The sequence below is a fragment of the Apiospora hydei genome (genome assembly GCF_038363865.1).
Source record: "Apiospora hydei strain CBS 114990 chromosome Unknown utg000007l_segment0_segment0, whole genome shotgun sequence".
Lineage (NCBI taxonomy): Eukaryota > Fungi > Ascomycota > Sordariomycetes > Amphisphaeriales > Apiosporaceae > Apiospora > Apiospora hydei.
In genome coordinates, this window is record NW_027117366.1 from 2,204,547 (window position 1) to 2,227,163 (window position 22,617).

The 22,617-nt window shown below is 53.4% G+C and overlaps 3 protein-coding genes across 3 annotated transcripts; 1 reads left to right on the forward strand and 2 right to left on the reverse strand.

Moving 5' to 3' along the window:
* Window positions 1-1,054: 1,054 nt before the first annotated feature.
* PG997_009767 (cyclin-like protein) lies at window positions 1,055-2,053 on the reverse strand (the record flags this gene model as incomplete). The annotated part of the gene is made up of 1 exon (XM_066814082.1): window positions 1,055-2,053. One exon carries the CDS (start codon window positions 2,051-2,053, stop codon window positions 1,055-1,057), a length of 999 nt encoding a protein of 332 aa, XP_066666044.1.
* A 12,910-nt stretch (window positions 2,054-14,963) lies between these two features.
* On the reverse strand, window positions 14,964-16,813 carry PG997_009768 (uncharacterized protein; the record flags this gene model as incomplete). Its single annotated transcript, XM_066814083.1, has 2 exons — window positions 14,964-16,254; window positions 16,311-16,813. The coding sequence occupies 2 exons, from the start codon at window positions 16,811-16,813 to the stop codon at window positions 14,964-14,966; spliced, it is 1,794 nt and encodes a 597-aa protein (XP_066666045.1).
* Window positions 16,814-17,415: 602 nt separating this feature from the next.
* Window positions 17,416-22,550, forward strand: PG997_009769 (uncharacterized protein; the record flags this gene model as incomplete). Its single annotated transcript, XM_066814084.1, has 5 exons — window positions 17,416-18,977; window positions 19,025-19,231; window positions 19,291-20,619; window positions 20,677-21,734; window positions 21,817-22,550. 5 exons carry the CDS (start codon window positions 17,416-17,418, stop codon window positions 22,548-22,550), a joined length of 4,890 nt encoding a protein of 1,629 aa, XP_066666046.1.
* Between the last annotated feature and the right edge of the window lie 67 nt (window positions 22,551-22,617).

Consider the following 22,617-nt stretch of genomic DNA (forward strand, 5'->3'; position numbering starts at 1 on the left):
CGGGCAAAGCAAAAAAAAATAGAATGCCCATCAAGCTTGGCCATTCGCCGTAGACAACTCCCATGAGCGAAACCCTCCATCCATTGCCCCCGTGTATTGGTGCTACCCACGGGGCCATGCCACCGACAACCATTAGTACTCCCCGAGGAGAAGAGTAGCAGTAGTAGTCCTGTTGTGCGGTGCCATGGCCCATGGTGCTCACTGAAAATAGGGCCCCAAACGCCTTCCAGAAGATATCGTCTCGAACCACGCGAGATTCTCCAAAGAAAGCCAATCTGGTAGGACTCCGCCTGTAGAAAAAATGTCGACCCCTTTTTTGCTTCCTTTCCTCCGCGAGAATGTCACAAATTGTCCATGTTTCTGTCTCTTCTTCCACAACGCTGCCGCTCGTTGCCAACCGAGATATCTCTCCTTGCACCTCTGTACTTGCTCAACCACTCCGAGCTTCGCCCCTTAGATGTTCCCGTGCAATTGGTTGCGCTGTAGCTGGCCGAAAGTCGTCTGACCAGATTCCTTTCGTTCAATACTAAATGGGGAATCAGATTTTTTTTGGTCGAAGGTCTTGCCGTTTCTCTTTTTTTCGTGGCGCAAAACAGGCGCTCTCAATGGGTATGACCGGGAAAGAAAAACAAATCAAACAAAGTCGCTAATGCCATGTGGAAATATTCCTGAACCGTCAATTTATGCAATCTTTCTTCTTCCGTTGTACACTGTGGTCCATGCGATGGTGTCGAGAAAAGTGTCGGTGCAGCCTTAAGCGCAAGACACGAAGCCCATAGAGGGCAGAGGCGGTCAAGGGGGACGAGTTTGACCATACCAAAAGATTAATGCATCACCATTTGTCCTTGATACTCATCATGGGAGTATGAGGTGTATTGCGACAAATGTTGTTGCGATTGTGATTGTTGCTGAGGGTAGGCGGGCACGCTGGTGGGCTGAGGTGTCGGTGTGACCGGGCATCGAGGAGGAACATATTTGTTCATCGGGTCTGCCACACCGAAGTGGACGCCGTCGGGAGTAATCGGGGGTGTCAGGTAGCCATCAGCAACTCCGATCACTGCACCACCTTTTGAGGGGTGCTGTAGATGCTGGATGCCTTGGCTGCCACTACTGGCTCAGCGGGCGGGGACGGGGGCTCAGCACGTCGGGAGATGGCTGCTTGCTGGGCCAAGAAATCGGACAGTCTTCCGGAAACGCGAGACAGGTGCGGCGAGGAGTACTTGCGGGACAGCGTGATAGAGGGTTGGTGCAGCTGTTGCGACAAAGCCAACAGCGTAGCGTTCTCGACCTGATCCCACTCTCCATCGTTGATTTCGGGTCGACCAAGAATCGCGCGGGCGAGAGCCAGCGAGGATCGTGCCATGATCGAAGGCTTCGTGGAGACAAACTCTCGGTGGTAGAGGGCAATCTCGCAAAGGTAGGCGGCCATGTGCTCGACTTCACGGTCATCGGCCTCCTCAGCAACTATAAGCTGTGAGAAGAAGTCAACAGTCGGGTGACCGATGGCCCACTCAAGGGTGTTGAGGACGTGCATCTCCATCTGCGTGAACATGCCGGAGTCGTACAAACCACAGCACATGTTGTTCAGCTCGTTGATTTGCGGGACTCGGTCTTTCTTGTCACCGTACTTGGCGGCGATGAGAAGAGCCGCACAGCCCACGAGCTGATAGTGTTGCTTATACACGACACGCTTGGAGCAGTAGCGGTCCAGGAGGTTGATGGTCAGGAACAGGGTCTCGGGGAGGAGAGCGAAGGCGGCGTGTGCCTCAATGAGGAAGTCGACGAGGTAAGGTCGCATAAACCACTGGATCTCACGCTGCATATCGATGAGGTTCGCATCGGGCAGGGTCTCGTCCTCCATGTGTCTCATATGTTGCATGATATCCTCCAAGTACTCTTCGCCGGTGAGGCGCGAGAGCTCGTTGCCAATCATATCTTGTCGATTCCGTGCCAGCAACTTGGCAGTCTCCCGGGAGGGAAGGCGCAAGTTCTGCAGCTCATCAGGACCTGCGAAGTATCCGCTGTCGGTCGAGTTGTTGTTGACGTACGCCATGATCAAGGATTAGGTAGTAGTGTTGGTATATCTCGTTGACGTTCCACGCAATTGGTGCTGAAAGAGTGACGGCCAGGTTCTCCAGGAATCTTGGGGGATTGGATTGTTCGGTTGTTGTTGTTGTTGAGAGAGTGGAAGTATTATGGTCAGGCTAAGAAGGGGTCGAATGAGTGAGAGATCCCAACTGCGTGAACCGAAAAATTATTACAATATTAAAAGAGTGTGATGAATATGATTCCAGTAAATGAATGACCGCGGCGGAAAAATTGCCGAAACAGGAAATCAGATAGATGGAAAGATTCGAGAGGAGGACTCGGGTAAGGAGCAGCTCTTTATGAAGAAGGCTTCGGTTGAATGCTTCTGTAACGAGGCCGTTAGTTGCGGGTCATACACGAGCTCCACACGTCTCCTTGACAGGGACAGCATTGACTGAGACCCAATATCGCACGAGTTCCCCTCCAGCCAGGGCGACAATCTCAGGCATCTAGAGGGTCCAGCCGATTGATTTGGTGGGGGAAGCAGCCCGCGTGGCTGGACTGGCACGCAAAGGAAGTCGATTGTTCCCATCCAAGGGCCGCCTGGTACGAACCAGATTCACCTGCACCGGAGAATAAAAAGAACCAAGAAAAAGGGAGCCCTTACCGCCACGATTGAGATCAGGAAATTGAGCACTTCCTGATTAGCTGATGGGAACACCGAGTTAACGAGTCCCACGACGTAAGCTGGTCGATGTCGACGTAGAGTGTGTGTGCGGAGAAAGACCGGGAGTGACTAGGCCTCGACAGTATCGAACTACACGAGGGAAAACTGCTTGTTAGACGTCTAAGTTCAAAATCAAGTGCCCGCAAATCGCAGCACCGGGGGCGGCAGCTTTTGCTGTAGATGTTGTAGTTGAACGCACCTCAACACGTTGCACAGCTCTACAGCTTCAAATGACGCCTTGGATCATGTAGGTCGTATGGAAGATCCTCAGAATCCGAAATTAGACCTAGAGTTGGTCTAAAGCCGGGTACAATCTGGGGGTAAAGATCCACTCGATTGGGATGGGCCAAAGTCAGATTCCAGGTGTGCAATTAAAGACACACGGTAGTCGACGGCGTGGAGGGCGGCGGCCGAGGAATGAAAGTTTGCCGGGAGTCTGACGGAGGACGGATGGAGGAAGGACCCGAAGGGGGTAAGTTGTGTCAAATTGTAAATTCCTGGTCGAAGTGGCCGAGGAATCCCAATTGTATCACAGGAGATTGGCAGAAGAGAGATACTGGAATTAACCAGGTAAGAAACAGGGGGAAAAGAAAGAAGACTGGTTCGACTGGTAACCAACTCCTTTAAGATCTACTGTTTCTCTGCTATCATCTCTTCTCGACCCTAATTCCCTTTTTTCCTTTTCTATGGGGGCGGACTGGTGGGGAGTATGGGCGCGAGCTTTGGTAATGACTGGTGCCCAGATTCAGACTCTCTTCCTTCCCTCCTTTATGAATGGCTCAGCTGAGACTCTCGGAGGGGTTGCTTGTCGGTAGGGGGAGAATGAATGGATTCGGATGAAGGAGGATAGAGGGAAGGAAGGAGAGAGAGTGCAAATGTCTTTCGAGTTGGAGGAGGATGGTTGTAATGAAAAAGGATTGGGAGAGATTGGCCTACTGGCACTTTTAAGACACTTGCCTGGACGAGCCCACTTCGGCACCCCAAGCAGCGTAGCAGACAGAGCACCACTACCAAGGAAAGGAAAGGAAGCACACCACACACCCACACTCCTGCAGCGAAGAACTGGAGACAGCCGACTGGGAGTAGCAGAGGGGAGCATCCAGCGACGCCAGACCGGACCAGGGCTAGGATAGACCCAGCAAGGTACGAGCGCCCGTGAGCCTGTAAGGACGTGAGATTTTGTCAGGTACAAGGTAGTCGTATCTACCTAATGCTGGCACCAGCACTAGCCTTAGGGGCGGAATACACGTACCGTACAACTGTACAGTACAGTACCTACCTAACAGTCGATGCCCGTCTGCAGTTGCGTTGCTTCTTCTTTCTCCCTCTCACTCCGCTGGCCCAAGTGCCCTTTTGAGTAATGGACCCTCTCGCTCGCTCTCTCTGGCGCGTTCTATTGTCGCAGTGCTCCTTTTCTCGCAACTGCTACCTGCCGGATGCCTGCCTACTGGGTATTCGAGCTGTTTCCCCTACCCGCAAGGATGGACGGTGCAAAAGGGCACAAGAAAGAAAGAAGAGATAAGCCACACACCCGCAACGCGGAGCCCGAGCGAATCCAGTTGGGACGATCTGATGATGATGACTGGGAACCGGAACCTGAAGCACCAGTGTGAGGGCGGGCATAAGCCCAGCACAGTGCGAGCGAAACGCAACGGGCGGTTCCCGTCTGCCCGTCGGTCGGGGCAGATACTTGTAGACAGAACCTTGCTGCTCAAGGGACCAGTCTGTTCTCACCAGTCGTGACAAGTGGGGGAGTTGGGAGTTATTGAATTGGACTGCTGAATTGAGCATCTGTGCCAGGAGGGCATAAGGTAAGCATAACAGCACCGAATGACTCGACTATGCTCGACCGCCATGTTTTATTTATGTTTGTGAGCAACACTCCCGTTTCTCTGTTTATACTTTCCATCCACTGTCAGATAACCTTCTAAAAGGCAATCCTGTCAAAACGTCCGCCCGTCCGTCCGTCCATACGTACGTGTATTGATTCATCCCATCTTGTCAATGTTATTGTGTTATTGATGGAGGAGCGGTCGGGAGGCCGAGTTTACCTACTGTTTGTGCAGCTCGCTTGCCGGCGAACCACTCAGAAGTCCCAGGTGGCCGGTTTCTTTGTTTGTTTAGCGCACGCATAATAGGTCTTCTTCCAGTAGGCCATTCGTCGTGCATAGGATTGGGAGGAGGATGCGTGTGGCTATTGTGTATGTCATGTCATGATTGTCTATGCACGTAATGCCTTGCGGTGGGGTTGAGAGGCAGGCAGGCAGGCAGGCAGCCATCTGTATGTACTGTATCCGACTGGGCCTCCTTTGTTGGACCGACCGCCAATTTGACTCTTCCTACCTTGGGCTCTCCACGAGATGAGGGACCCATTACATAGGCGATGCCATCATCAAACTAGCCCGGCATCTTCTCGCAGGTGCCTCGTGCCTCCTCCTCACGAAGATTTGCATCATGCCCGCTGAGGAGATGGTTGGAGATATTAGCTCCACATCAAGTGAATGAGTGGTTAATGCGGACGTGTATAGTACGCGACTTTTGGCGAAGACCCAGCTCTCACGTTGCTTGAAAGTAGGTCGGTAGCGTTCAAGTGTGGTTTTTTCGTGTCCCCAATAACGAGCGACGCGTTTGTAGGGGAGCTACATGTACTTCCTATTACCTTTCCTGCGGCGCGGTTTTTAGGTGGGATGTACTATTTGAGGGACTGCCTTAGCACTGAAGCCTCATGCCTTGGGTTACTAATACAGTGCCCATGATTGACCTAATGTGTCTCGGCACTGTCCCAGCAAATCTCCTACAGTCCTGCCAGTCTTTTGGGCTCTATCTACTGTGCTTGATGCCATCTAAAAGATTCATGCTGTTTGCCGTGGTCCGTTTGCATGGTTACCAATCGCAAAAGAAGAAGAAAAGAACGGGGCAACTCCAGGAATTTCATGTACATGTAGAGAATATATCCGTCACCGTATTTGGCATGTCAATGAGCACTGCCTAGCACAGCAGTCAAGCACAGCATACGACAGGGCCTGCGTACAGCATCCAAACAGCTTCAGCTCCCAAATGCCACCACGGCTTGTTTCGCCCATCTCAATCTGAAGGGGGATCCAGGTTGATCAGTGATACTATGATCATCATGAGGAGCAAGCTAATGCACATCAGTCACGCTGCAAACGTATATCTCGCGTATATGGGGGTAGGTTAGGTACTGCTAATCTACTCGAGAAACCCCCGTCAGATGCTGGCTGGGCTGAAGGGAAAAAAAAGCAGGACGGGGGAGGAGATGCCCGCATCTCTTCGTAACCACCATTGCTTAATGATTGTTGGCTCGCGAACATGGGGGCCGTAAGCCCGCCTCCGTCTAGCGTGGCCATCAGCCCTTGGCTTCTGCAGGAATACAAGGCATTGGGTTCCTAGAGCCGGACCATTCACCACGCCATGGGAGCTACCGCTTGGGGGTGGCTGCGAGCCAATAAAGGCCCTCAAACGCGGTCAAACACGCCTGGAGAAATCAATTAATCACTCGCGTGTAAGTACCGTGTCTGATTGCCAAGCCTGATTGACGGGACTTGCATTTCAAAGACGCACACACACGGTATTAAGCTCTTCACTATACGCGGGCGGTCTTGGACTAAGGAAGTGCGCGTGTGCTTCCTCAAGGGCCAGACTTCTGGGGCCAGACCCATCCGGAAGGCCATCACGCAACTGGAATCGCGACTCCGTCGCCAATCGTGGGGATGCATATACCCAATACCGGCATGGTTGCTACGCATCTGGGCTATCTATTATGGCCCGGCCTTCTAGATGGCCGCCGCCCAGGTGGCTTGCCTCCGCGTGGGATGACGCGAGCCACTTAAAACAAGGGCCTTTCATCCATGATCAAACATGGCCATCAGAAGCTGCCGTCTACCGTCTCTTGAGAAAGTAGGGTGGGGCCGATGGTTGGCTGCGAGCAGAAGTTTGGAGAAAAGCGTGCATGCGTCCCGTGATTGGCTATGCTGCAGACACTGATTGCCTCAAGACCTGCTCGTGCCTTGCTTCTGCTTGCCGTGGTCAACACTCCGTATATGACCTGTATTCATTACACCTCCTCTGGATCTGATGATATACTTTACACTTTGGATAAGGGGGGACGTCTGTCATTTTGTCATTATGACTCTCCACAATTTACGTCGTTCCTCATCTGCATCCTACCACCACGTTCGACCACAAGGAAAAGGGAAATGGCAAATACAGAACAAGGTACCTATATCTGACTTACAGGGTTGTCACTCCAGCTGAGCGCATCCACACGCGTACCTGCCGAATTTGGTACAGCCAATGTGCTGCATCGAGCCATCTTTCTCCCGGGCTTCATGTTCCTGTAACCGTACCGTGTATCTGGCTGCAGTGGTGGTGGTGGTGGTAGTAGTACATGCAATGGACGCAGTATGTAATATTTAAAGATCCGATGGCTTGGTACTCTCTGTGAAACCTTGAAAATGTTGAAAAGTTAAGGTAGGCATGTAGCCATTGTCCATTCCAGCCAAACACCCGTTCCACGCTAAACCCCACATTGGATATAAGCTAAAATAATATCCCTTCCGCCTTAAACCTTAACTCCGACATACCTACTGACGTGGTATCATTTCCAACTCTCCGGCCTGTATATATTGAGCTGCTGTGGAATACAATGGCTCGCAATGGCGACAGGTTTCCTGCGCGATTGGTACGGCCTCTGTGGCAGCTATGCATCGGTATGGGATCTAGGAAGTTTGCTTTTCTGCTGGTTGACCATTGGCGGCATTACTTGCCTCTAGCAGAAGAACCACCCAAGATCCGCTCAAAAGAATGTGATATATCTCCTCAGTGTGATGTTCAGAGCCTTTCGAGTCGAGCGGTGTGATTCATAATATTGTTCTCGCCACCCTTGATCCTTTGCCAACTGCTGTATGAAAACGGAGACCATGGCGGGAGTTGCCCTCTGCTCCTCGTCACCAACCTGCGCGCCATGAGCGGACTATCGTGAAATTTTCAGCAGCAAATTCGAGGGGCCGGGAGCTCTAGAATCAACTCTAGGGAAGACTACGGTCCTATAGCAGGAGCCCCTCCATGCAGGAAAATTTGCTACAGGTCCCTTCCCGACCGAAAATCCCTTCTATACTCCTCCGTGCGGTGTATTCGGCTCCAGCAACGCCGATGCAAAATGGGGATGCCCCTCATTCGAGAGGCAACACCCTTTCCGCAGATAGTCTGACCACTTCCGCCAATTGCTCTCAGAGTCAGATTTTGCACCGCTAATGCGTGTCGACCTGAGCCTTCGGTCATCCAGCGGCACTTGACTCCTCTTGCAATACTCCCACTCCGCAGAGAGGCTGGGACGGCGGTGGCAGTCAGGCGATGGTGTCTGCAGGCGGTCACTTGAGTCAAGCAAGGCCAGGTCAACTTGATTTTCATTGTGGCCTATCGGTGGTATATATGCTTTCCATTTATGAGTATAGCCTGCACCGTGTATCAATACTGTCCGGACAGCACTCCGAATCTAGATGATGCTCAAGGCCCCTGCCCCAACCATCAGCTTCAGCGGCTCACTCGCCAGTGTGAACCCCAGAAAACACCCAAACTAGACATTACTTCATGACTTTTAAGTGCTTTCACAAAAGCCTGCTCAGATCTTGCTTAGCAGTCGGTTGAGCAAGGGACTAATGCAAGCGGCCACCGAACGCGCCGGCTAATTTATCCATGCCCTAGCCGCATCGCTCTTTTATGACGTGTTTTTCTCGCGTTTCAGTGGGGATAAAAAGCTTCGTCCCCCTGCACGGAGGCGTTAGCTTTAAGTAGGTACCTCTGCCTATCTCTATCTGAGTCTGGGATAGGAAGTAGGTACATGGGATTTCGTCAGTTCGTCGTATGGACTTTCTTCTTTTCCATGTCAAAAGTAACACACTGTTCCAGCGCCTGTCAAATTGCTGCAATAAAGGGACTGAGGCATTGTCAAGCGCCTGTGGCTGTGTGAGTGGCCCTTACCATTGCTGCAGCATTGCAAGGAGGCTGGCTGCTGAAGCAAAAGGTGATGTGCACTCCCTCTCAACACATCGTAGGTTTTAATCAAACAGCCCCAAAAAACAATGGCTGTTGCCGGCAGTGGACATCGCCTTGGCTCCTCGAACTCCACCCTGTCCTGTCTCCCCCCTGGTTTGAGCGCCGAAGTTCGAACGTCCGCTGTCTCCATCCTCCTTTTTTAGTCCCCATTCGAACGTCGCGTCAAACGGCTATTACGGAGTAACCACGTACAGTAAGGATTCAATCTCCGACGCCTCGTGGCCAGATTGCCACAGTGTACAGCAAGCAAAGCACTCTGGCGAACTCGCTAGCTACTACTACATGGCACGTCGGACAGCATTAATAAGAGCATTATTAGGAGCGCCCTCGCATCTCCTATCCAACGCGTGGGGAACCCTTTGCAGGGTCTCAGCACACGTCCCGGCCTCGGGCCCGTTCGTCGCCAGCCTTGCCGCGTGACCTGATGATGCTACGAGCCGTGTGGCGGACCGCACGGCGCAATGGCGTTGGCGCTGGCGCTGGCGAGGGGGTTTCTAACTGTCATTTTTTCCTTCCTTCTCATCTTTGCTACCTGATCCCCCAGACGACCGGATCCTTCTGGAAGTCAAGTTTGCCCGTTCGGGTAGCAAAAGATTGAAGCCCAGGGCGACAGCGTCACAAACACCTAGGTAGTAGTAGCACATCACTTGCCTACCGTAGGCAGACAGGGACAGAGTTTGTTCGTTTGCTTTTCCGCGTCATCAAAGAACACGATGTAATCTCGGAGTACACGTTAACAATAAAACGGGTGCCGCGAAAAGTATAGTGATTTGCATTGACAAACGGACCTTTACGTTGGACTTATAATCTGGGCAGTAGATTGAAGTTTGATACTCTGCAACGTACCCAGAATCCAATCAGCTCTGGGTTCGTCTTCAAAAGCCTGAGCGCTGTCTGCTGCCGACCGAGCAGATGCAGCGAAATGCATAAAGGCTCAAAGGGTGTGTAATCGTTGCATGCAATCAGCATTATGGAGAGGCTAATTCCCTTCTGGACCCGAACGGCCGGGGCAGGACCCGATATAGTTGTAGTGGATCGACGATCTGGAATAAAAAGAGAAACAAGGGTCTGGCGGGGAATATGCAAATACATACCGGCCTACACACAATTGAGGCTGACTGGCCAAGGGGGGCGAGGTACAAGCATAAGAACCCACCGGCTCGGGTCCAACATAATTCTGAAAAGCCATGCGACGATGCATGGATAGCGTTGTCCAAGCCTGGGGATAACTGGGATAGGATATGCTGTGCTGTGCAAGCTGGGTACCATCTGTGGTCGCTATTCCTATTCGTGCATAGCACGCCTGGTCCATTAAACATTCACATGCCATTTATAGTTTGGGACTAGACTATCCTAAGCCTCGAACGAGGCTTACCCTTGCCTCAAACCTGCCCAAGGACCATCTCACCAAACAGCTGTCACATCGTCTGATGCTGTGCGTTGGGTGCGAATTGACTTTTTGGCGTCATCATCGCCGTTGGAGTAGGTACTGTAGGTACTGTAGTACAGTAGTCTGTAATCGTAGCTTGCAGTGTAGCTGATAGATAAAGTGCTTGCAGGTCGCCCTCAGACCGGCCGAACGAACGCGCAACGATATTTTCACGGCCCACCCCAGCTCCATTCCATCATCCCATCTTGCTTCTTGTCCCGCGGCTTCAGAAATTTTCACGGTCGTCCCGGCCCGCCGGTTGCCCCGGTACGACAATCGGCCTCCGGCATGAGACATTGGCACACACTGTTTGACTAGGTCCCTTGATGACTTCTCCTCACTGCTGGCTGGCGCTCACCCATGCCAGTGGCTGATTGTTTGTACGTACGACCGACATCTAGAGAAAAACGCCGGCACCCGACCGACGCAACTCAAGTGTCCGTGGGATTTTATTTTTCACATTTTTGCTTTCTTTCCGCCCTCGCGACGGCTTCTCCCGCATCAGTCCAACTCTATTCCGCACGGCTCTGAATCATGTTCGGACTTCAAACAAGCTTGATCTGACACTTCTCGAACAGACTTCAGAGCGTACAGGACTACGCCTAATACGTTAGACAGTGACCTGTAGTCTCTTGGTGCGATTACACACTGTGCCACGCCGCCAACCAAGTTGCCTTGACAGCTGGGAATATTGGCGCTAGCAGGCTAATAATGCCTGCGCAGTTCTCAAGTATCGGCGCTGCGTTCCATTCCCTGGAGGACTTTGTGCACTGTACGCTCGCAAATCTTTCTCAAAGTTCGTTGTAAAACGCGTGCTATCAGTGACCTACCAAACAAACTACCGGTTGGTCTTGGTAAGTTCCCCCTTCAACACCACCTGCATGTTTTGCGAGTCGTCGGATGTTTCAAGATTATGAAGAAGAGCAACCGTCCATCGCTTACCAAGTCACACAATGTCGTATTTCATCCATCTTTCCCCGCTCCCAGGGCAGCCTGCCTGCATGCCGCCAGGCCGTCAGGCTCACAGAGAGGGAAGAGAACAGCGCACTGTATGTAATTGGTGTTGTGCCGCCTGTGCCTGTGCCTGTGCCTGTGCCTGTGCCTGTGCCTGTGCTTGCACATCACACAGCAATGAGAATACCAATCAATACCTGCAGTCGGAGATGGTCGACCGTACATCTCTGAATGCCATTCTTCTGTTTTCCTGGTTCCGTTAATGCAGGGACCAAAAGCAAATGCGCTGGTGGCAGATCCGATCAGTTGTACGTATGTATCTCTGAATCATCCGTGTGCTACAGCTACACTGCGTATGACTCCTGTCGCTTCGTTTGAGATGCTACTGCGAACCTTATTGCTAAGGTTCATCTACATTACCGCCATTAACGGGACATGATGGCCCAATGAGTTCGATTGTTGCATTCGGCGCCAAGGTTAAGCAAGCAATTAAAGAAAACAGCTCTACTGATACGCTAGGACGTCCTTCTCCCTCCAAGCCGCGATTTCCCTTGATCACTCACTACCTGTGAGCGCCCGCGCCCGGAACGCTCAATTTGCTTCTCCTTTTGGGTGAGCTTGCAACCTCTTGGCCCCCAAGACCTTGCTAGGTAGGGTCGCGAAGGAACAGCCTGAAAGCCCTGGAGAAGGCGATTCCCAACCCAGAAAGCAGCACGGCGTTGTGATTCGGCGGCCTGCAGCTTGCTTGATGACACATTCTTGATAATGCCTAGGTAAGGCCTCCCAAAGTGCCGAATCGTCGGTTCTTTCACTTAAGGTAAGAATCACATTATGCGGTGGCTGGGAGCTCTCCCAAAACGGTCTCTCGTCCTTAACCAATTGGTTCGATTACTATTTTAGTAGCCAGCCGCCGGGGACCACGCGGTTGTTTCCAAGATTGTGCCGCTGTACTGTACGAGCAGCCGAGCTAGGCATCATAATGGCAATGGCCCGGCCTCGGCGCGCATTAGGTTACTACACACCTACCTTGACACCATATACATGTAAGTAGGACTCGAAGAGAAAAGAAAAGGGACACGCCCGCCGCCAATAGTCTTCCGCCAAAGCCTGCCGAATGACTTGAAATGCCTTGCCGCCCGCATGCAAATCGTCAGCATGTCGAGCTTACTGTCGTCTCTATGGACAATTGATTCGACTGATTCCCGGTTTCTACCACACCTGCATCCAGCTCTGCATGCAGGCCGCCAACACTGGAAATCGACGCGAGCCAACCCCGTAGCCGGAGCTACCAAAGAGGTATAGCCGGAGTGATATTGCCAGGAGCCTGGAGGACACCAAACGATCCTGCCTACATTTACAGATCGATGTCCAAATGAGACCGTAGCATCGTTTTCTAGCTTGTGTCCTGTTTGACTCGCCAGATACCAGGAACCACCTCTTGGCTACACCTGAGTATGCACCCAAGCAAAGCGCCTTGATATAGCGGCCACTACTGCGGGTAGATAGGCTCTCGATTAAACCTCGCAATGACATCGCCGCCTCTTAATCCTCCTCTCAGGCTCTCACCCCTCAATAGCGCCAACCACTGCATATACATAAGTGGGAGACTCCTATTTCTGGCGCAAAGGATCTATGTTATCCGGGGTAAAACGACACCAAGAGCATATCCAGCTGTCCTTTGACTGTGCACGCAATCTTGATTGGCCCGAGGCATCTCACCAGCCCTGTCCATGCCGGTGCAGCTTCCTCTTTCCCTTACTGGGAAGGATGTGCGATGTGTTTCGTTTCTAGGATCCCGCGCACCTGCGTATCCGCATGTACCTATGCACTGCACGTCGATCTAGCCATGTCCGTATGGAAAACCCGAGGGCGGATAGCTACGCGGCGTCGCATGGCAGGCAAAGCAGCGACTAAGCTGGGCCGGGCCATTTTGTCTGAAGATGGCATGAAGAATGTCGATATATGATAGATGTATGTTTCATGAAGTAGAGTTGACTAGCAACCGCGCATAGGAGAGTTACAGCTGCGCCATACCGCACACAGTGTCAGTAGTAGGAGTGTATCGCATCAGGCGGGCAGCAATAAAAGGTCATACACTCGACAAGGTTTGCGTGGATCGTGAATGACAGCCCGGTCCTTCCAAGCCAAGGTATTGAACCTCCTGTCCGTGTCATGTCGAATGACTGTGGGTGGGCACACACGACAGGTTAGACAAAATAGCATCCTACGCCGCGTCTTAGAGTGCGTGCTGGGACGCGTTTAATTCACGGAAGCGTTTGAGTTGGTTGAGAATGACCCTTTGCACTTGCATATGCGCATCTTAGTTGCGACCATGGTGACACAGAAATGACCTCAACCAAAGTCCAGCCCAGAGCCGGGCATGGCTTGCGAGAAAGAAGACGAATCCATTGCCGTGCTAGCCATCTTCTGGCCATCCTCCTCCTCATCATTTGCATTGCCCGCGTCCCACCATCAAGGTCGTCCCGAGCAATAAAACCACTTTACGCGTCGAGCCACATTGCGAAACAAGGCCATTTTTGGATTCATCCATCCATTGGGGCAGAGAGTTCGTGCTAAGCCACGCTTGGCCTTGTCAATCTGCCAATCTGCAAGCCACTCCCTTGAACCTCTCAGTTTCCAAATGCGGTCTAATAGGTTGTTGGGCAAAGGCACGCCCGTTCATCTCCGACTGCAATCTTCTTCTCAAAGCACGCCTCTCGATTCTGTCTCGCCCCGATAGGCTTTGGGCACTTGGCACCCACTGAGGCGGCAGGTTAGCAGGCCAACGAGCGAGATGCTCTCGGACATTCCTTCTCGCCTTATCAGCTGCTTTATGCTCGATATTGCTTCGCTAACTTGATTGATCCCAAGTTGATTGACTTGTTGGGCAGGCACCGATCCAAGAAAGCCAGCGCGGCTTACGGTCGTTCTGGGGCTAGCTGAGCTGCTGCCAGGTAGGGATACCGTACCTATGCAACACTCGCTCACTCCTTTTCTCGTGGCTCTGTCATCCTCTCGTGGCCGCCCAACCAGTCAGTCGCCTTGCGCGCTTACTCGCATCTAGAGAGGCGCTTCCCTGGATACACGCACGTATCAATGGCTGGCTCTCTACGTAGATGATGCCGCTGCCGAGTAGGGTTGGCGTCTGCTATCCAGCTTGGCATGATTTGGTTGCCCGCGACAGGATCATGCATGGTCATTTCCGGGCGGAACGCAACTAAGGCCTGGGCCGGTGAGAAGTCATCACAGCTGGAATTGCCGTAGCTGGAATTGCCGTGTCTCATGGCCCGCCGGGCGCGAACGACTTCCCACCATGACATGCTTTTTGGCTGCAAATCTTTCCTTTTCCTTGTCATGTCTCATCACTCGCTGACATGATTCGGGTACTGGAATGCATTGGGTGATTTACTAATACTCGGGCTTTACTAAATCTCAACAGGGCTGGATGGTCTCCGAGACAGAATTCTAGCCCCTTCCGCCACACCATCTCAGGGGTATTTGTCGTCGGTATCTCGACGAGCCTACACAGGTGACAAGGACCTAAGCTTTGTGGGCGGTTTCTTGCCACTGCCTTCGCGTCAGTAGGCAGCACTGTTGTACAGCCCAATGCCAAAGGCGAGAGCACTTGCTTGCCTGTATCGGTGAGCAAATCCCTAGGCACCCCAACGAAGGTCTATCTTGCAGCGAACCATCTCTATCCCCTGGAACCAAGCGGGCAATGCATCATATGTGGTAGAACTTCCATCGGCTCTAAACTTCTCGTGTCTTTCTCCAGCTTAGTCCATTCCGCTTGGTCTTCTTGGCTTGTTTGGGTCCAAACTCCTCTGTGTGAAGAAGCTTGGTATCCCTAGTCTCGGTCCACGTGGTAGAATTGGCCTGGGTATCGCGATCTGTGAACCCACCTTTCTCCTGTTTCTGTTCTCCCGTGAGTCGGTGGTAAAATACCACATCTTCGGGCGTACCTAGTGCATCCTGCACATCAAGCATACTGGAAGGGTATCCAGGATCCACCGTATGGTGAGTACTGAATCGGCGGTATGGCGGCATGCGTTGACTTCCCAACACGTCTTTGCGGTCTTCGCCCATCCAGATCCGACCGGCTGTCGGCACGGAAGAAACATAGCATGCCTTGAACGGCATTATACCGCTCAGTCGCTCGGTCCACAGCCGATCCGGAAAGTTCTCGTCTTCGTCGTCATCGTCTTCTGCAAACCCGTTCACGAGGACCGGACACAGCCCGCCCATTAACCCCTTTTCGAGCGGTATGCCGGTCTCGTTCGTTGACTCTGATCCAGGCTCAGTCCCGGAGCTCAGAGCGGCCCCCATGCCGACGTATAGTTCGTAGAACCGCATCGATCCTTGGCCGCTAACTGTCGACACAGAAAGGGCACCTTGTGCCGCATGAGTCTCGGTATCAATGCCAAGACGAGCGAGGTCCTGGGCACGCAATATCGGAAACGTTGCGCCTGTGTCCAGCATCACCTTGAATGTACATGATCTTACCGGCGTGTCGTTCTCTTCCTCTCCTCCTTCTGCTTCTCCTTGAACATTGTCGCTGATGTGTTTCCTTTTCATGCTTCGTGTAGTCGGCCTTCTGGTGTGTGCAGTCTTCCGCCTAATCTTGCCATCGCTAGTCACGAATTTCATGAAGATCGGCCAGAGGCCAAAGTCGTCGTACTTGTGCCATACTTGATGTAGGCAAAAGCCTTTCTTCGCGTGAACGTCGGCGCCGGCAGTACTGCTGCTGCCTTGCTCGGCCAAGGGAGGCTCGTTCCATAGCCATCCAGGCCCGTACCGCTGCGCATAGCGATCCAGACGTTCGTCTCGGTCTACGCAAAAGGAGTCGTATGATGGGCAGGTGTCAACGACGTGTCCGCCATAGATCAGGGTAAACTGGCCGGAACAGGTGATCCGGCCGGATTCGTAGCCGGCGATGGCTGCTCTGATGTTTGCCATCTCGTCGTCGCATTTGCTACTCTCGAGCGTCTCGCGCAAGATGTCTAACCTGTCGGCAATAGCCCGCTCATTTCGGAGCTCGTCTCTTTAATCGGCGTCAGTATAACACCTCTCGCACGCCAAACATTTAGGGTTTCTTACAACGAAGTAGTGTTCTCGTGGGTGTTCTTCATCTTCGCTCGTTCTTCCACCAGCTGAGCTAGGACAGTTCTTTGGTGTTGGGCAGCGTCGGGTTGGTGCTTCTCGTGCCATTTCACGATAAACTCCTGCTGCAGAATCTCTCGGTCTTTGTACTCGATTCTGCTTAGGTTCTCTCCGAGGTTCGCCCCAACTACCAGTGTTTCCCATGGCTTCGGATTCTTGGTTTCCTTTCTCGGCGCACCAATGGGCGCAGGTGAGGCACTCGGGTTGCCAGCTGATTGCGCGGCTGTGCCAACAACATCTGCCACATGGCATGACGAATGGACTGCGACCGCTTCATAGCGGTTCGCTTGCTGGGCGAGTATCGAATGACTGTTGTCTTGTAACCTACTCCTCATGCGAAGGGCCCAATCTGAGGTCGTAGAGCCAAAGCCAGTTCGTCGCTGCGGCACGAGCCCTTCGCCGACGGATGGCGGACGTACTGATCTCTCGGCTTCGGGCATGTTTGGTGTGTATGTCACCGGCCAGCCACCAAGCTACATCGACAGCTCCTCTGGTCCGAGTCACCAATCGCTTTCAGCAAAAAGCAATTGAATTGAATTTCAAGTTGACAAAAGATGTCGAAGTATCTCATCTGCAAACGGAAGCAGATGCAAGCAGAGAAAGCTAATTGAGGCTTTCTTTCGGGTGGTCAAAGAGCTATGGCCGCCACAATGACATTCTTTGTTCCTGAAGCCGTCTCCGTCCGCTCCCGCCAGTAAAGGGGGCGGTCAGGAATGCCAGTGATCTATCCCTAGAAACAGCAGATTCCTAAACAGGACGGCTGCTCACTAAAAAGGCATTCAAAACATAATCAATTGCACACACCTCCAGGGTGAGTTTCTTTTCCTTTTTCCATTTTTCCCAAGACTGGTTGTCGCGTTTCGAGTCAGGCCGTCGCGCATGCCTCGAGGTTTACATCTTTTCTTGCGCTCGCCCGGAGTGCGCTTTTGAGTCGCAACCCCAAGAAGCTGTAGGAATTGCGCGCGACAATCTTGTTTCGTATCTTCTCTACGCATATTGTCCGCATTTTAATTAATAGTTGCAAGTATACCCCATCATCATCATGGCGCCAAAGCGCAAACAATATGGACGGCCAGCAGACGATGCTTTCGAGCAAGGACGCCCTGCTCAGCGTGCACGCTTCGCGTCCCGGTCACCCTCCCGAGCGCGGTCGGAAAGCGCGAAATCAGCAAAGACCAAGGTCGATGAGATTTCACCAAAACTCCGGATTCCCATGATCCTGCACTACCTGCAGGACAATGACATTGACCACACTGCGAGCTGGAGCTCTGAACTGGAGGAGATAATCGCCTATCTGGAGCACGCAGATGAGCTCAGGCGGAATGGACATAAGGACTTCGACGAGAATCTCAAGGGCGACCTCTTTGATTGCCAGGTCTTGATTTCGGTTCATCGAGCCTACGAGAAGCGGAACCGGGGCAAGACGCCATACTCGGAGACCAACTTGCCCCTTGCAAAGCATCAAAGCCGCCTTAGCTGGTATGACCGGCTTCTGCCTTGTTCCAAGAAGGTGCCAGCGCCTAAGCGCATCTCCTTGATCCCACGGGAAGGAGCCCGGAACAGTTCGCCGTTTCATCTGGTCGGCGGTAGGAACTGCGACGCACGCCTCTATGATATGTATTTCAAGACCAGCGGAGGGCAACGGCTCGTCCAAAACTTGACGATGCTGCATCGGGATGAAAATCGGCTGTGGCAAGAGGCTCCAAGTACCAAGCCAAATCTAGCCAGGCTCGAGAACTCTGTCTACGAAGAATGCGTCACTTGTCGAGACAATCTGGTCAAAAATAGCAAACTTTATTACAACGGCTCTCAAAAGGATGAAGAGGTCTCCGTCGAAGAAGCTATCCAGCAGCGTGGATGGAGGCGCGCTGCTCTTCAGCAGCTATTGCAATTGTTCGACAACCAAGAGAACCGCGCAGTCAATACACCCTGGAGGCGAGTGGCGCTACCTGCGCCAGTTAAAGAGAGAAAAGAGCTTCCTTTCCATACGGCGGCGAGGATCAAAAAGAGAGCCGAAGTAGACGATGGTGTTACAGATGTGAAAACTCGCGGGATTGGCCACTCGGGCGAGGAGCCGTCGCCCTATGTTTACTGGTTCAGCGAGTACCTAGAGCAGTCCAACGTTCTTTCATCCTTTACGCGTCGGAACTACATGTTGACATCTTGGAATAAGCGCGCGGCAGTTGCTATTCCGCCCAACTTCCAAGGCCCCTATACATTTAGTGGCAGGTGTGTATACGACGAGAACTGGCTGAAGGTTGGTAGAGAGTGTGTGCTGCTCAGAAAGAACCTGAAGCAGGCGGCGGGCAGGCACGAACCGGACTGCCGTTTCTTGCCAACCCTTATCGAGGACATCGAGCGAGGTGTAGCCGGGCTCGCCCCCTCGACCTCCCTCCGGCCCCGGCCCCAAGTGGATTTCGACTCTGCCAAGGAGAACACTTTCCTCCTCCTGGATGAGTTCGATATGGCTTGGCTGAAGTTCCTGATGGAGCCCGGATCTGCGCCAGGTCTCATCAAGTATTCCAACAAGAAGCCGGAGGATAACCTTCTGATCTTGTTCGACCATCGAATCCAGACGCTTCTCAACGACACACACCAAAACATGTTCTGGGCGAAAGCAAAAGTGCCGATGATCACAAAGGCTTCCCCAGCTATAAAAGCCAGATGGTCCCTCTGACTGAGTTGTTGGCCATCATCAACCGCGGAGGCCGGAAGCTTGGAAAGGAGAAGGGCCACCTTGTCTGGACGGCATCCGACCTGAACGACCATGACACGAACCCGCCGAACACACTCTATCAGTTCACCCTCGAGGAAGCAAGATTTGCCTGTATCAAGCTGGCAAGACAGGGACGACTATTGTAAGCCCAAGCCCCATACCATCCGCGCGGCCTTTTGACCTCACACTAACCCCCGATAGCTACGAGGGTCCTATCCTAGAAGACATAGACGAGTATGTGAACTCGACAGAGTGGGACCAAGACAAACAGTGCCGCTTCTACAAAACAAACGATCTGAACGACTGGGGCTGTGTTGGTATGCACAAGACAGAGATCTTCCCAGAGCAGAGAATCATATGGCGTCATGAGAGCCAAGATGCTTTGAAAAACTTCAACCGGGCTTATAAGAAGCTCACAGATGGCATCTTCCCACCTGACGAGGATGAAAATTTACCAGAGGGTTTTGCTGCCGAAAGTATCTACAAAGTGGGGACGTACCCCGAGGGCGGCTTCGAGGAGGCGCGCCAGTCGCCCATCTGGGAAGATATCGTGCCCATTGACGTGGCCGCCGCTCATGAGCTAGGGCTCTCTGAGCGGACGTCCCAGTTCTTCCGTAACCTGGCATTCCGCCTGGGCCGGACGATCCGACACTACCAACAGGTGCAACAGCGCTCTGCCAAGAGCCCGGGTCTTTCTCGAAAGGAGCTCAAGACGGCATCCGCGCAGTGGCGCGAGATGGTTGGAGATGTTGCCACGACAGCAGCGCAAGCCGGCTACAAGCCCATCCGGTTTACTACACTGACGGACGTCATCCCCCGAGCAAGCCCCGGGAACCCCGCAGCTGGGTCCACGGACTTGAAGACTATCTTCACCACGATCCGGAAGGGTTTGATCAACGACTCGGTCCAGAACTACACCCAGACGTATCCCAGCCGCCCGTGCTTCGAGAAGAACGACCAGGGCGTGGTAGTCAAGACCTTCCTGAGACAGAACGTGTGGGGATGGGCAGACAAGACGATCAGGGAACACCATGCCCCTTACCTCCGAAAGCGGTACTTCGACGTGAGGCGCTGGCCTCTTGACCGCCAGAGCGAGGCCACCCAGAAGACCATCCGAACGCGCAAGGACGAAGACATATGCCTTCAGTCGCCGCTGGCGTGGTACCGCTACGGGATCCGCGTCGGACCTAACAAGGGTGCTTCGGGCCGCTGCGAGAACACTATCATTGATGTGCTACCGTCTAGGCAGCAGCTGGCCGCTACCCAGCTTGTGGAGAAGTTCAAGCAGGCACTGGTAGTCAGCATGAGAAACTCGAACGTCAGTCTTCAGGACGAGTGGGAGTTCATCATCAACCCGCCGCTCCGCGACCCATGGAGACTTATTGGTGCTGGACAGACGTTGGAGCCGATTGTCCGGCCTACGTCCAAGTATATCCCCGGCCCGCCAGTCTTCCCCATGGGCGACACGCTGTTGAAGCAGATCCAGATCAGTCAAGAACTCGAGTCAAGTAAATTTTTTATTTCTCTATTGTACGGCATGGCCGAAGTTTTTTGCTAACACTGGCGGTTACAGTCCTGGATCCCCAGCCGCAGAACCTCGGCACGAAGCTCTTGGGCAAGGTCACGAGCTGGTTCTCACCAGAACCGGACCGTGTCCCGCTCCTGCCCGAGATCGATGAAAACCGTGCGCCTCGCAGCAACCCCGAGGAAGCGCCGCCTCCCGCCTGCTTTCTTGTCCGAGGTCGAACCGGCCACGAAGGTAGCCGCTCTCACCGACCCCTTCAACGATAGAACCCCCACGAGGCCGCGTCCTCTCCACGATCTGCGCGTCCGGCCGGCAAGACCTGTCAGGCCTGGTACATGGTCCAGCGCCAGCCTGGGCAATGGTCTGGATACTCCCGAGGAGAAGGAGCTCCTTCGCCGCGAGAGAGTAGAGGCTGTCGCTTCCCTCTTGCGAGGTAAGGTCGTCGACCAGCTTCAACTCGCTGCAAGTGCTCCAGAAGAAGCGCCGCCCCCGCCTGTTTGGAAGGTGAAGTCGAAGGCCCAGGATGCGCGCAAACCCGACGAGGTACCGACCGTCGAGATTGTGAAGAACGAAGAGGGCATTCCGGCACCTGAGACGAAGAAGGTGGCCTTCGACTTGGTCGAGAGCAACAGGCCCGAGGATGGCTATGTCTGGCCTGCCTCGGTCCGACGTCCGCGGTACAGCATCGTCCAAGATGATGGGAGAGAGATTGTGATGATAGACCAGGACGAACTCAGCATGCTCGAAAGGGCTGTCAGGGTGCCCTCATCCCAATGGCCAGTTGCCGAAGTCGCTCCTCCGAATATCATCGTGCGAGTGAACCCATCGACACAGGTTCAGCAAACGTTCAAGCCCTTGACAAATCCCTTGACGAACCCCTCGATCATCCCCTCGACACAGGATGACTCCATTTCAAAGACGACAAAGCCTACGACGACAAAGCCCACGACGACCACCTTTACTTTTACCTCCAACCCCACCTCAAGAAGCCCCTCTACTCGCAGTATCACTGGTTCCACGTCTAGTAAAAGTGTTGCTTCCACGACTGGTACGACTGTTGGTTCCACAACTGGTAAGAGTGTTGTTTCCACGACTGGTAAGAGTGTTGGCTCCGCGACTGGTAAGAGTGTCCCATCTTCTTCTTCTTCGGTTGTGCGCATTGTAGTTTTAGATTCTGCATACTGACTAGCCCGTCCCAACAGCCACAGCTACCTCATTTACTCGAACCTCTATGGCCGCTACTACCATCACCACGCCGCCCACCAGCGAAACGACATCCCGACGAGACTCTAAAAGCCAAGCCAGCACTAAAAGCGAATCCAGATCTAGAAGCCGAACCGGTTCTCAAAGCCGAACCGATTCTCACAGCCAAACCGGGACTCACAGCCAAACCGGGACCGTCTCAGCCGAGATGTTCCAGCTGCCGACCGGGCAGACCATCGACATCAGCAGCGTCCCCGCCACCGATAAGACCGGCAATGTGAGACATATCAACACACGCGGCTGGATCGCGCTCCAGAACCAGACGTTCCCGACCGGCTACCGGGCGGTCCCCACGTCGGGCCTGGCCAACCACTGCGGCATCCACGCCATGGTCATCAGCCTGCGCAAGCAGCTGCCCACGGTCCCGGGCACCAACGAAGTGACGTACGAGAAGCTGCTCGCGCTGGGCACCAACCCGCGGATGCGGGCGCGCCTCTTGGCCATCGGCCAGGACTTCGCCAAGGGCTTCGACGCCGCGACCAACTTCACCGTCGACCTCCTGGCCGCCATGCTCGAGTTCTGGGGCGAGCGGTACAACGTCCGGCTGCACCTCGGCCTCATCTTCACCATCGACAGCGGCAGGGACCCGTGGGTCCTGGTCAATGAGCGCCCCGAGAACGCTCCGGAACACGTCGTCTGGATCCACAGTGCCAACCCGGACTTTAGGGGGTGAGAGACAACATGACGCCCGAGGAGGTCATTGAGGAGGACCAGAGGATGGACAGAACGGTTACTAACCA